The sequence below is a fragment of the Brachyistius frenatus genome, unplaced genomic scaffold (assembly GCF_029030835.1).
Source record: "Brachyistius frenatus isolate BFR_SWC_R1_liver_20210118 unplaced genomic scaffold, ASM2903083v1 Contig_2, whole genome shotgun sequence".
NCBI lineage: Eukaryota > Metazoa > Chordata > Actinopteri > Embiotocidae > Brachyistius > Brachyistius frenatus.
This window is the reverse complement of record NW_027210601.1, coordinates 10,762,189-10,774,282: the sequence shown is the minus strand read 5'-3', so window position 1 is coordinate 10,774,282 and position 12,094 is coordinate 10,762,189. Positions and strand designations below refer to the sequence as shown.

Sequence of the window (12,094 nt, the reverse complement as noted above, 5' to 3'; positions counted from 1 at the left end):
CTCGACGTTAGGAAATAACATTTTCCCATTTCTCTTGATCTGGTTGAACAGTATTTACATTTTGTTTTAAGTGCATGAAGATCCAATCATCAAGTTGTCACATTGACATTTATTGTGAATTGATGCCTCATTTCCATCTGATACCATTTGCCCTGCAAAGTTACAGCATTGCGTGTTAATATAAACTTAACATTTCCTTTATATGTTTTAAGTGAAAATCCCCCTAGCGTTCCAGTAGACAGTAATTCTTCATTGCTATACGAGGGTTTTATTCTGAAACATTTGCAGGAACTTGTTGTGACTGAAATCTGACTATCCTACTTTAGATGAGTAATCTGGGGAAATCATTGAATATAGATGATTATTGCGAGAAAAAAAAATGCATTAAAGCAATGGAAATATCTGCACTGTAGAATGTAAATTTGCCACCATAGGAACAGGTGTTACACACCCTCAGAAACAGCAGAATGAATGCGACGTCCCTGATTAAATTATTACAATTTAATAATCAAATCGTTTTATGTGTTCCACTGTCATGCATTGCATGAAACAAAAGGTGTTTTTTTTTTTAAAAAAAAAGACAAAAACATGCCATGGTTTGGTAAATTATTCACAGTTCACTTGAAATCCCTAATTTGAACAACAGAAATTCGTAAAAAGATAAAACAATGTGTCAAACAGCATTACTGTCCGGCCCTGGTGTATATGCAGTAGATAGCAACACAGGTGTCTAGAGTCTAGAGTGAGACTCAGGAACAAGGCCAACAAAACAGTCCTATTCTATTCCTTTAACACTAGCTTGACAGGCCATAATCTGTGTTTCAATATGGTTAAATCTCATTGGTGAACAACTTTTTAAACATGTACTATGTTTTTGGAAAGCTGTGAATCACGTTAAATGCTGTGTTTATTTGTATAAAGTGTCAGACTTTTACTCCACCTCATGGGAGAAACACACTACTTCCACATAACTCAGAGGACGGATGATATTTTAGTGGACTGTTGCACACTCAGGCACTTTGGCACTTTGGCAGAGGACACTGCGTAACTTGATCCCCATTTCCTCTCAAGCTGGGATCAAAGGAAAGCATTTGCTTGTTGACAAGCTAATTAGCACAAAGTATGAGTTCCACTCCAGGATCCTGCTAGTATCTGCATGTAGCTTTAAAGAGATTGGATGGTCTTGGCTGGGTTCACTTCCTCTTTGATGGGTTGCGTTTGAGTCTTGCCAAAGCAGGTAATGATACCACACTGGCAGTCATGCAGCACACTGCTGAGAGTGTTCCCCCAAGCCTCCACCTTGCCAAAGATAAGAAGTCAGGACATTTAAGGTCTTTAGAGAGGTAAAACACAACTGTTTGATGTACACACACTTACATTTAGCTCGGGAGGTGTATAAATCAAATGTGTCAGGCACACCTGAATGATTAGATTTTTGTAAATGCATCAGCATACAGACTCAAATACAACTTGTACCAGGTCCATGAGTAGGCAAACATACCACCCAGACATTCATTATGACACATAACTATGTGTATGTACATTATCTACTCAGCTGTAGCTGATGTGCGGCAATATCCTAAATAAAATAAGTCATGTTGGACCTTTTGTGCATTTTGAGTGATATTTAACCAACTTCAGAAGGTTGTGGCGTCAACAGCCTGATCTACCACCGCCTTGTTGTGGTCAGGTCTGAGTTTTAATGTTGTTTCTGTAGAAGCAGAAACTTGGCAGCGTGTTTTCGTGAAAGGGAATAGGACGGAAGTGTGCTCACAGTGTCAGAGAATCCCTGTGCGGTTTGGAATGAGAGAGGGTTATGGGAGGCATTGAATGTCCTTTACAGTGTGGTTTTACAAGATAATTGGAGTGGACTGCTGATCAGCAGAAAGTTGAACTCAGAGATCCTTGTTCTCTTAATGACATGCAACATATGGGGAGGAGGGCAGCTTGCTGTGTGATGTAGTACATGATTCAGTTCAATAAATGAAGCCTACGTATGGTTAACATGACAAACTGAGCGGGTGATGCAAAGAAGGAGGGATTGAGACGGAAAGAAACAGACTTGCCCTGTCAGGCAAATGAGGCAGACCAGAGAGAACATTACTGGTTCCTTTCCAGAGATAAAATTGTAGAACAGAGGAGTGGAAAGACTTAAAACGCAGCACTTCGGGGGGATGAGCTCACTCATTTTCCCCTTGCAGGCCTCTGGCCCACTTTCAATATGCTCTCACAAGCACACAAGGATACAAACTGACTCATGACACACATTTACAAGCTTTTCATTGCAATAAACTTGGACAGATGAGATTGTGTTGTTTGACAGAATGTCGGCCATCCTGTGTATGTGTTAATATGTGTGTGTGTGTGTGTGTGTGTGTGTGTGTGTGTGTGTGTGTGTGTGTGTGTGTGTGTGTGTGTGTGTGTGTGTGTGTGTGTGTGTGTGTGTGTGTGTGTGTGTTTGTTTGCTTGCCAGTGCTTGTGCATATACATACTGATAAATGACCCTGGATAAGTTCATCAGAGAACAGGGTAAAAGACACCTAAAGTATTCCAGCATAAGCTCAAAACATGTAACATTTATTTCAACATTCTCAATCATTAGCCTGACCACATTTTTCATTTACTGGTCATTTTTATGCATTGTGCAGCACTGCCATGGGATCCGATATAACATTCCTAACTACTGAGTTAATGATGTTGAAAGTTTTGGTGCCCTCATTATGCTTTTCGCAAGCAGTTCTGATGGGTCTCCCGATGCACTTTGTTCCTGCAGAGAGTATAAACATTACAGCCAAGCACCGTTTGTTATTACCAAAAAACTAGCCAGCAGTCACACTCTGAAGGTTGACCAGAAGACCTAAATGTACAGATGGAGTAAAGATGGGAGTACTCATGCTTCAAGACAGCATGAAATGAATATTTAAAGCTGCATAGCTCAATGTTTTGATATTAAAAATGGATCAAAAGACTACTGCTCATGTAACGTGATAGGGGGGGGTCACTCATGGAAACCATGGAAACGAGCCCAAAATTAGAACCTGACACTGCAGTTCCTGTCAGCTCTTCCAATAATTTTAGGTTTGGTTTCATGGCTCTCAACACTCAAACTGTAATCAACTTAAAGGATAGGATAAAGTAGAAAAAAAAAAAAAGCTAGCGATAAAAGACATTTTTCACAGGCAGGTTCATCAGGTGGCCAGAAAAATAACTCAAAGTAAATGCAAATTTTCGCTCCAAGTCTGCTGGATGCTGGGTTTGCTAATATGATTGCCAAGTCAACTTTATAAGGTGATTAATAGGGATGCGTTGCTAAGCTGTAGCATGCAGTCAAGAAACCATGAATGCTTCTTCAAACCTTAGAGAAAACAGTCACCATTTAATAAAGTAATCCAACTCTTCTTCCCTTCCCCAACATCAAGATGCCCCGTTATGTTTTTTTTAAATGTCTTTTTCCCTTACTTATATATAAAGTAATAAAGTATGTAGAATAATCTGTTTATTTAGTATTAATGAATATCTTGTACTTCAAAAATTCATTGGCACTAGAAAGCATACAACATACTGTAGCTCAGACACAGACGGAAGGAAACGGAGTCAAAACAAATCAATACATAAATCCTTTACTTCAGACTGCAAAGGGTCTGTAGGGCAGAAAAAAACAACAACACTTGACCAAAGGCAGAAAAATTCAGTAGTCTCTCTGTGTGATACACTGTAGATCTGCAATGCAATCATCCAGCTCCACTCTTCCACACTAGTTTTACTTAAACCAGCTTTCTTGCTGTAATGTCAGCAAATTACTGGTAAGTAGTGATCTGGATGCGTCAGAGGAATAGTGTGTGTGTGTGTGTGTGTGTGTGTGTGTGTGTGTGTGTGTGTGTGTGTGTGTGTGTGTGTGTGTGTGTGTGTGTGTGTGTGTGTGTGTGTGTGTGTGTGTGTGTGTGTGTGTGTGTGTGTGTGTGTGTGTGCGTGTGTGGTGCTTGCTGTTACAGAGTGTTATAGCTGCACTTGAGAAAGCACTTTCTTCAACCCACTGGAGGGGAGGACTCAAGGGAGCTGCGAGCTGACTCAGTCTCATCTGAAATGCTCTGACTTGGGTCTCCCAAAGGGGACCCCCTCCTCCACAAAGCTCCCTTCAGAGCTCTGCCAGCTATGGAGGATTGCTCGGTCCCCCAAGTGATATCACAGAGCCGGTCCCCGAGAACACAGTGACAGTGAGACGAGAGAGTATGACAGTTCAGAAGAAAATAAATAAATAAAAACAAGGCAATAAAAGAGATTTCTCTTCATGTCTCTGCCTCTTGATTTCTGGGCTGTCTGTTTCTGTTACACACACACACACACACACACACACACACACACACACACACACACACACACACACACACACACACACGGATACAAATAGTAATACATGCACCTTCTCTCCAACACACCAGCAGACAGACAAAGTAGCATTTCAGCAGTCACATACACATTCAAACATGTCTTTCCTCCGCAAATACACAAGCCCTGAATGGTTGATGGCCCATGAAGAGGAACAAAACTGCACATGGTAAACATACACGCCTCTTCGCCGCGATCTAACCACACTGCCACCAACAGCCGACCGCCTCAAACGCACATAAGCTATAATTACACTGCTTTCACTTTAGCATTGGACCTCATCACACACGCCAATCAATTCACACCCACGCACGCATGTGCACGCAAGCACGCGCACGCACGCACGTACACGCACGCACACGCGCACGCACGCGCACGCAGACGAGCACAGTTTCATCAACTTCAGAGGGTTTTCAAAGTGTGACGGGTCCACAACTCCAGCTTGAAAATTTGAAAAAGTCACAACAGTTTGTGACTTGCAAAAATATTGCTTCAGCTCCGGAGTGCTTGGACTTTATTGTCTTTTTAGCATTTCAATGAAGACTCAGGGACTTTTCGAACAAGCAGTTTGTTGAGGTCAGTTAGCAATTTTTTTTGTGGCCTTTGCTGTTTAGTAGCAGTTTGGTTCACAGCTTTTATGGCAGGAAGCAATAATGTTGGAATAATGTAAATAAAGGACTTTAGTGAAGTTCAACAGTGGCTACTAATGTGTTGCATTAAGTTTCAGTTTGGAAGAAATGTCTTTATTGTCTTAACTCTTTTCTTTGTTTGTTGAGGTAATAGTATTACATTTTGGAAAATGTGCTTATTCTCTCCCTTGCAGAAAACTAGATAAAAAGATTAATACTACTCTAATACGGCTCCAATAAATATAAAGGCAGCAGCTGGTCAGCTTAGCATAAAGATGAGAGGTTTAGAGGAGCCAGGCTTTTCTCCCCTATTTACAGTCTTAATGCCAAGTTAACCAGCGGATGGCCGTAGCTTTAGATATGATATTCTTATCAATCTGACACTATGTGGGTTTTTGTTGTTGTTTCACAGAGCCTTTTATATTTCATTACATACACAAAACTACAACTCAAAACCGTAGCAGGGTGACTCACCTTGCTCTGACACGGAAGGGTCACATGATCCGAAGCGGAGCGCCAGCAGCGCCAGAGAGGAGAATAGAAGCCACATGGTTTCACTCCTCCGAAAGCACCACCTCACCTCACCTCACTTGACCTCTGCCACCAGCTGATGGATGAACAAACAGAAAAATGGAAAGTCAGAAAAGTGTAATCCTTCCTCCATTCTGTCAGCATGCCGCCTAGTCTGCCCACTCTGCCGACAGCTGCACATTACGCTTTGAGTCCTAAATAGACATTGATGTATATTTATGAGTCAGTCACTGTTGATGTGTTAATTATGTGGTATGATGCGGGCTTTGTTAATGGCATATGAATTAACCAGAATGTCCCTCATTAAGAAGTGTAACTCTATAAAGTCTGATCATAGTCATTATCCTGTCCATCTGGTTGGCCTTTGACTGGGCAGCTGCTACACATGCACACATAGACATACATGTATGTAAATATATCCAGGGAAGTACACTTATATCCATATACACATGACCATTTATATATATTAAAAAAAACAAAAACAATTAAAAGCCACACTTTAATCAAAAAAGAAAGTACACGTACTCCTGAGAACAAAGCAAAATGCACACTTGAAAGAAAGAGGATTTACATGCAGGCTGGTGGGTCCAGAGTCAAACAGACAGGGGGGCCAAAACACACAAACACATCTGGAGACTATTCCTCTGGAGCCATGATTGTGTTGTACCAGATGCTTCCATGTGGCCCAACAACAAGCACACACACACACACACACACACACACACACACACACACACACACACACACACACACACACACACACACACACACACACACAGTCATGCACAGATTAAAATGCACGCCACGTGTAACTAATCATTATATATAGTCTCTGCAGTCCCTCTTTCTAACTGCAACCCCTCATTCATAAACACACACAAGAATGCTCGCACGTACACACACCAACACCGCCCACTCCACATGAACACATCCAGCTGACCTGGACTTGCCCTCAGCCTGTGTGAGGACCCCATAACTCTGCAGTGTTTACAGGTACAGCAGGGCCCTGAAGGCAGGCAGGCGAGCAGACTGTGTCTCTGTACACACACCTGTCCCGTCTGCCAGGAGAAATGACCCCCACACTCCCTTGGGGGTACACAATGTGGCGCTCCGGCTCGGCCGAGGACACAGCATGAATACTATGCAGCCTGACCTGAACGGCTTGTCTGCAAGCTGCTAATAGACAATGTGGTGGAGAACAGTGTTACAAATTATGTTTTGGAATAACAAGGACAGGTCAACATTCCCCACACAATAAATAATGCATTCAATTTTGGGGGCTGTTAATGTAGTTGCTGTCCTTTTTTTTTTTTTTTTTTTTTTTTTTACAATTTACGGAAGAAGCAACATTTTTGCAAGATGCGGTTGAATCGTGCTATGGTACAGATTATCTGTGTGCGCTGCCGCTGATAACATTGACACAATTTACGTAAAAGTAGCGGCGAACAGCTTAAAGAATAGTGCAAGTTTTCTCCCGGCGTTGGAGGGTGGGAGGTTAATCAAAGCTTTAGACGGCTGTGTTGAAGCGCTCTGTGGCTGCAGCCATTATTATAGGCTTCATGCCACATGATCACAATAATAAGAAATTTCACACAGTACATAATACATAATGCATCACAGTCCGCAAAGCAAAGGCTGAAGGAAAAGTTACAGCTCAATGCTAATATTATCTGACCATAATCCAAGACAACTTAATGGACTTCCTAATATGTGTTGCCATGGATGTCTCTCTTTCTCCTCTCTCTGCACCGCATCCACAGCTTGTTACAGCAGATAGAGCCAGGATGGAGTTAGGCCACTGGGCTTGGCCGCTGGGCTGGCCGCGAGCCCGATAAGCAGGCCTGTGAGTGATAGGACACGTAGGGAGCCAATACAGGAAGGAAAACAATAACAGATTTGAAAGTGTTCCAGCCCTAAAAGCTGAAGACAAGAGCTGGCCGACAGAAGTGATGACCAACATTCGCAATCACAACACAGCCCTCATTCTTCTTCTCAGCTTGGACGTTTTGGCCTCATCTTTTTTTTTAACAATAGTGTGTCTCCCCTGAAGACACAGAGCTGCTTGATGCTTCTCGGAGTCATTTTTGGTGGTAGGTCAGGACCTTCCATCTGTTTTCTATTTCCAGTGCAGTTCTCAGTTCCAGGACTCTTCAGGGCTTGAACACACTGACAAAAGAGTCACTAATACTGTCCTCCATAACAATGGAAGGCAATTTGTGCTCAGTGTTTTGCAATTTTTGTTGTCACACATTTCATCATCATTGCCACTGCTTACAGATGGAACAACAGCCCCAACACAAGCTTGTTTAGAGGAACACACCCTGACAGATTTAAATGAAAGATGTCCTCATGATGGCCTGACAAGAGAATTGCTTATTAGCCACCCAGACATGGATGATTAAATAACAGTGAACCAGTGGCCCACTGTTTAGAATACTCTGCATCTGTTTAAATGGGAGAATCCGGCATAAATGTGTCAGTCATGTAATATCTGAGGGCTCACTGCTTTTCCAGCTGTCTCTTCCAGCATCCTGCAGCATGAAGATTGATAGGCGGCTCCTTCATAGGCTATCTGCTTCCAATCTACTCTGCGCTATCTCATAAATACAAACGCATACCCAAGAGCTTTTTTTGCTGCTCGGCAACCAACTGATTGGTCAGCCAGGTTGTGACCCTGACTGAATCCTCCGGAGAGTCATCTTTGATCAGAGGAAGTGCTGTAAAAGTTGGCTTGAATTTAGCCATGAAACAGAGGGTCTGAATTATAAGTGGACAGGTAGATATGCACGAACACATCCATTGACATATAAGCACATTCATATACAGTACAGCATGTGAGCTACAGAAAGCCAAAGGGATAGAGATGTGGTCAGAGACACTGAACAGGCAGTCAGACTTACAGACAGATAGAGATATTTATGCACACAGGCACACACATAGTTGTAAAAGCAAATGTTACACTATGCACTGTAGAAGTAAGTAAGACTGGAGAAGGCAATCATCAAGTCAATTGCTGTTTGCAAAATGCTGTAAATCAACTCTGTTGAGTGCTTGTTGTTGGGAGTGGGGTTTACTCTTATTGTGAGACAAGAAAAATGATCGTTGGGCTGTAGACAGCCCTGCATTCCTGAAAAGAATAAGGGATTTAAGAGCAAGACTAAAGAGTCTAAAGCCATGCTGGCAGCGCTGAAAGGCTGAACTTGGGCACAGCAACGCTTTGAGGAAAATGCGAATGCCAGCATGCTAATTTACTCATATTGACAGTGCTGTGAAGCAAGTAAGACGGCTTAATGTTTACCATATTTATTATATTAGTTTAGGATGTCAGCATTTGCGAATTAGCACGAACCATAACATGGAGACGATCCTGATGGAAGAAAATAAATGTTGGCCTGATGATGGCGCTAGATGAAGAGTCAGTCGGTCACTATATATAATTAGAATTTGTCTTGGGGTAACATGAATGTTTGTACCGAATTTGATGGTGATTCATCCTATAATTGTTGAGACATTTTGCTCAAAATGACAAATGTGAACCTAATGGTGGCGCTAAAAGACAGGGGGATCATCAAAATCAATGCAAGTCATCATCTGGGAAAGGTGAACATCCGTGTCAAATTTTGTGCCAATCCACCTGATAGATGTTGTTATTTCGAAGGATAAGTGAAAGCCCTCACCTGCATGTGCTGCTAATGAAAGGTCAGAGGCTCACAAAACCATGAAGATTCATCTTTTGACGGGCATTTCTGTGCACAAAAAGGTTGTTGATATATTCTGGTCTGGTGATGGACTCACAAACTCACAAAGCCATGCTACTAACATGGCAAAAATAAAGCGTGTCTAGATCAGTCATTACGCTGCCTGATGTTTGTCAGACACTCCCAAAATAAGTTTAGCTGTTTCCTGAACCTTAAAACTTCAGACATGCCAAACCTGAGAGCACGTTGCAGACCGGTTACAATGGGGAATTAGGAGTTTATTGAAGTAACTAAAGTCCAGAGGCTCTAGTACACACTCCAGATATCCACTGACCTGGAGCAATAGAAACATCCAGACTACCAAAGGCAATATCCCAACCTGTATGACTCCTGAGAGCGACTGAGGCAAGTTTTTACTAGTCTTACATTCTGGGCAGTGTTCAAGGTCTTTACTTGAATATTTGTGAAGAGGAGCAGGCCAGCAGAAATAGGGAGTGTCAAATACACACAACTCTCCTGACTCATCTGCTCAGGGCTACCTGGAAACTCCAATGCCATGGACACTTTTGCTCCACTAACACAAGTAATGATGCAAAGTGAGGCCCACTTTGATGACATGACCTGGTTGGCCCCTGAGTTGAGGCTTTGCATGGATGAGTCAGCCTTTGGCGAGCAGATGACCTGCAGCTTTTCTTCAGCTTGACTTTGCATTTATGATAGCTTCATGTTCACTTCACCGATGACATGACTGACCAAAGACTCAAGTGAATATTACAATTTGGCTGCGGGGCCCACAGCACCGGCCGGAATTGGAGGCAGTATGTGAAGCAGATACCACGTGGCCTAAAGCAACACATTGCATAGGCAGCCTGCAGCACATTAAGTGAGCAATACTTTCTGTGTAGTTAGCTCCAAGGGCAGCAATTCTTAACATTAACAAGGCCACATTCCCCAGGGTCTGAAGAGAGAGCAGAGCCCATTACTGCAGGGTGAGAAAGTATCCCTGGAGGTACTGCTGCATGCAAGGATTTCTAAGCTTTGGAATGTCATTCATAGATCATATTTCTGTTGTTAAAATTACCCTTCAAGAAAATATTCCACTTGTTTACTGCAGGTGAGCATGGAAAATGTTTAAAACTGACCTGTTTAGACCAGATGGAGGGGGCGAGGGGGAGTTGGGGTGCACAGCACAGGATGCAGAAACCAGCAAACATGGGATAACTGAATAATGAGCAAAGCAGATGTGACTGTGGCATTCAATGTTCCTCATCTGGACTTCATTTTCTTTCCCAGGTTGAGGGAAGAAGTTGAAGATTTCGGAGACTTGAGATCAGTGCAATGCTTCGCTCATACACCACTTTGCTGATATGCATGTATCAGATCCAAGAACAGAGCGCTGTTAGCAGGCTTTTCCATGCCACAGGGGTTGGATGCGCACCACAAAGATTTACAGTAACAGCTCAGCACGTTGAATGTGGGGTCCAGGCATGGCTTGGATATGAAAGGAAAATCAGCATCATTTTTTATTTTTTTTTTGCCAGCAGCTATACTATCTAGTATGGGAATAAAAGTTTCTCAAAATCTAACAATGAAACACAATATTGTGTGTCAGAAGCACTGAAGAGATACATATTTTAATGATCTCTACTGGGAGACAGTACGTTTATAATACTTCAGCTAAGCAGTGAGTTCACAGGGAGTTTGTGGTGTTTATTTGGTCACTGCTGTCTGTGATATTCCACGTGATGAAACGTGTCAAGCAGTCTTAACCTGTTGCACTATAACCCTACTGCAAAACTTTCATTAACTTTTCTTTCACTTTACAAACATTACAGCTGATGCAGCAACATTACTTTGGCAAAACCCCAAAAAACTTCTGAAACTTTAATCTTGTTTTTAACCGGCAAAAACATCGCTTTCACAATAAAAGTCATACCTTTCAACTACGGATAAATCCACAACTTTGCGACCACATTAATCCGTGAATTAGTGTATCCGTCTTGCAGGACGCTGCAAATGCAAATGTAATCCTGTGTGTTCTTTGTCCCCTTGACTTTTTTTGCTTCCTCGAGGCTTCTTCCTCCACAGAGAAGAAAGAAGGAAAAAAAAAAGTTGCTGCAAGATTGTCCGTGTCCAACTTTTCCCCTCCCCACTCTCTGCTGCACAATCTTAAATCCCCAGTGTCTTCCTCCCTCTCACACCCTCACCGTGTGTTTTTCAATGTCTGTCTCTTGGTTTCTTCTTACTTTTTCCTCTCACTATCTGGTCTTTTCCTCCTGCTTGTCTTCTTTTCAAATGTTGGTTAAACCTCCCCTTCCCTCTCCTCTCCTCTCCTCCCCTCCCCTCTCCTCTCCTCTCCTCTCCTCTCCTCTCCTCCCCTACCCTCCCCTCTCCTCTCCTCTCCTCTCCTCTCCTCTCCTCTCCTCTCCTCTCCTCTCCTCCCCTCCCCTCCCCTCCTCTCCCCTCTTTGGGAGATCCCTGAGTGAAATGTGTGGTGACATCACCTTGTCCACAGCACTGGAAAAAAAAAAAAAAAATGCCTGGGGCATCTCTCAAATCTCTCTGTCAAGCTGTTCCAGGCCTGTACCCTCTCTTTACCCTCCACACCAATCAACCACTTCTCCCCCTCTTCCCTCCATCTCCTCTTGGTGTTTGATTCATGGCATCCTGGAGGGGTAAAGAAGACTCGCTTCCATCCTGTCTGGGTTTAGACTCTGTATTTAGACAAGAAATACAGATTATGGTGACCCAGCTGGTGCATTATGGAGAATAATTTACTCCATTAAAATTAATTAACTTACTTATCATACTTACCTATGATTGAAGGCCAGGTCCACAGCTTCCATATTG

General features: G+C 42.7%; 1 protein-coding gene across 4 annotated transcripts in view; it reads right to left on the bottom strand.

The window, feature by feature from the left end:
• The window catches only part of col16a1 (collagen, type XVI, alpha 1), a 64,075-nt gene extending 52,489 nt beyond the window's left edge, over positions 1 to 11,586 (bottom strand). For all 4 annotated transcript variants that reach the window (XM_069699170.1, XM_069699187.1, XM_069699178.1 and 1 more), the window contains exons 1-2: positions 11,181 to 11,586; positions 5,490 to 5,622 (exon numbers count right to left, since the gene is read on the bottom strand). In XM_069699170.1, coding sequence (XP_069555271.1) covers positions 5,490 to 5,565 — 76 coding nt within the window. In that variant the 5' untranslated portion in view covers positions 5,566 to 5,622; positions 11,181 to 11,586. The remainder of the gene's footprint in view (positions 1 to 5,489; positions 5,623 to 11,180) is intronic.
• Between the last annotated feature and the right edge of the window lie 508 nt (positions 11,587 to 12,094).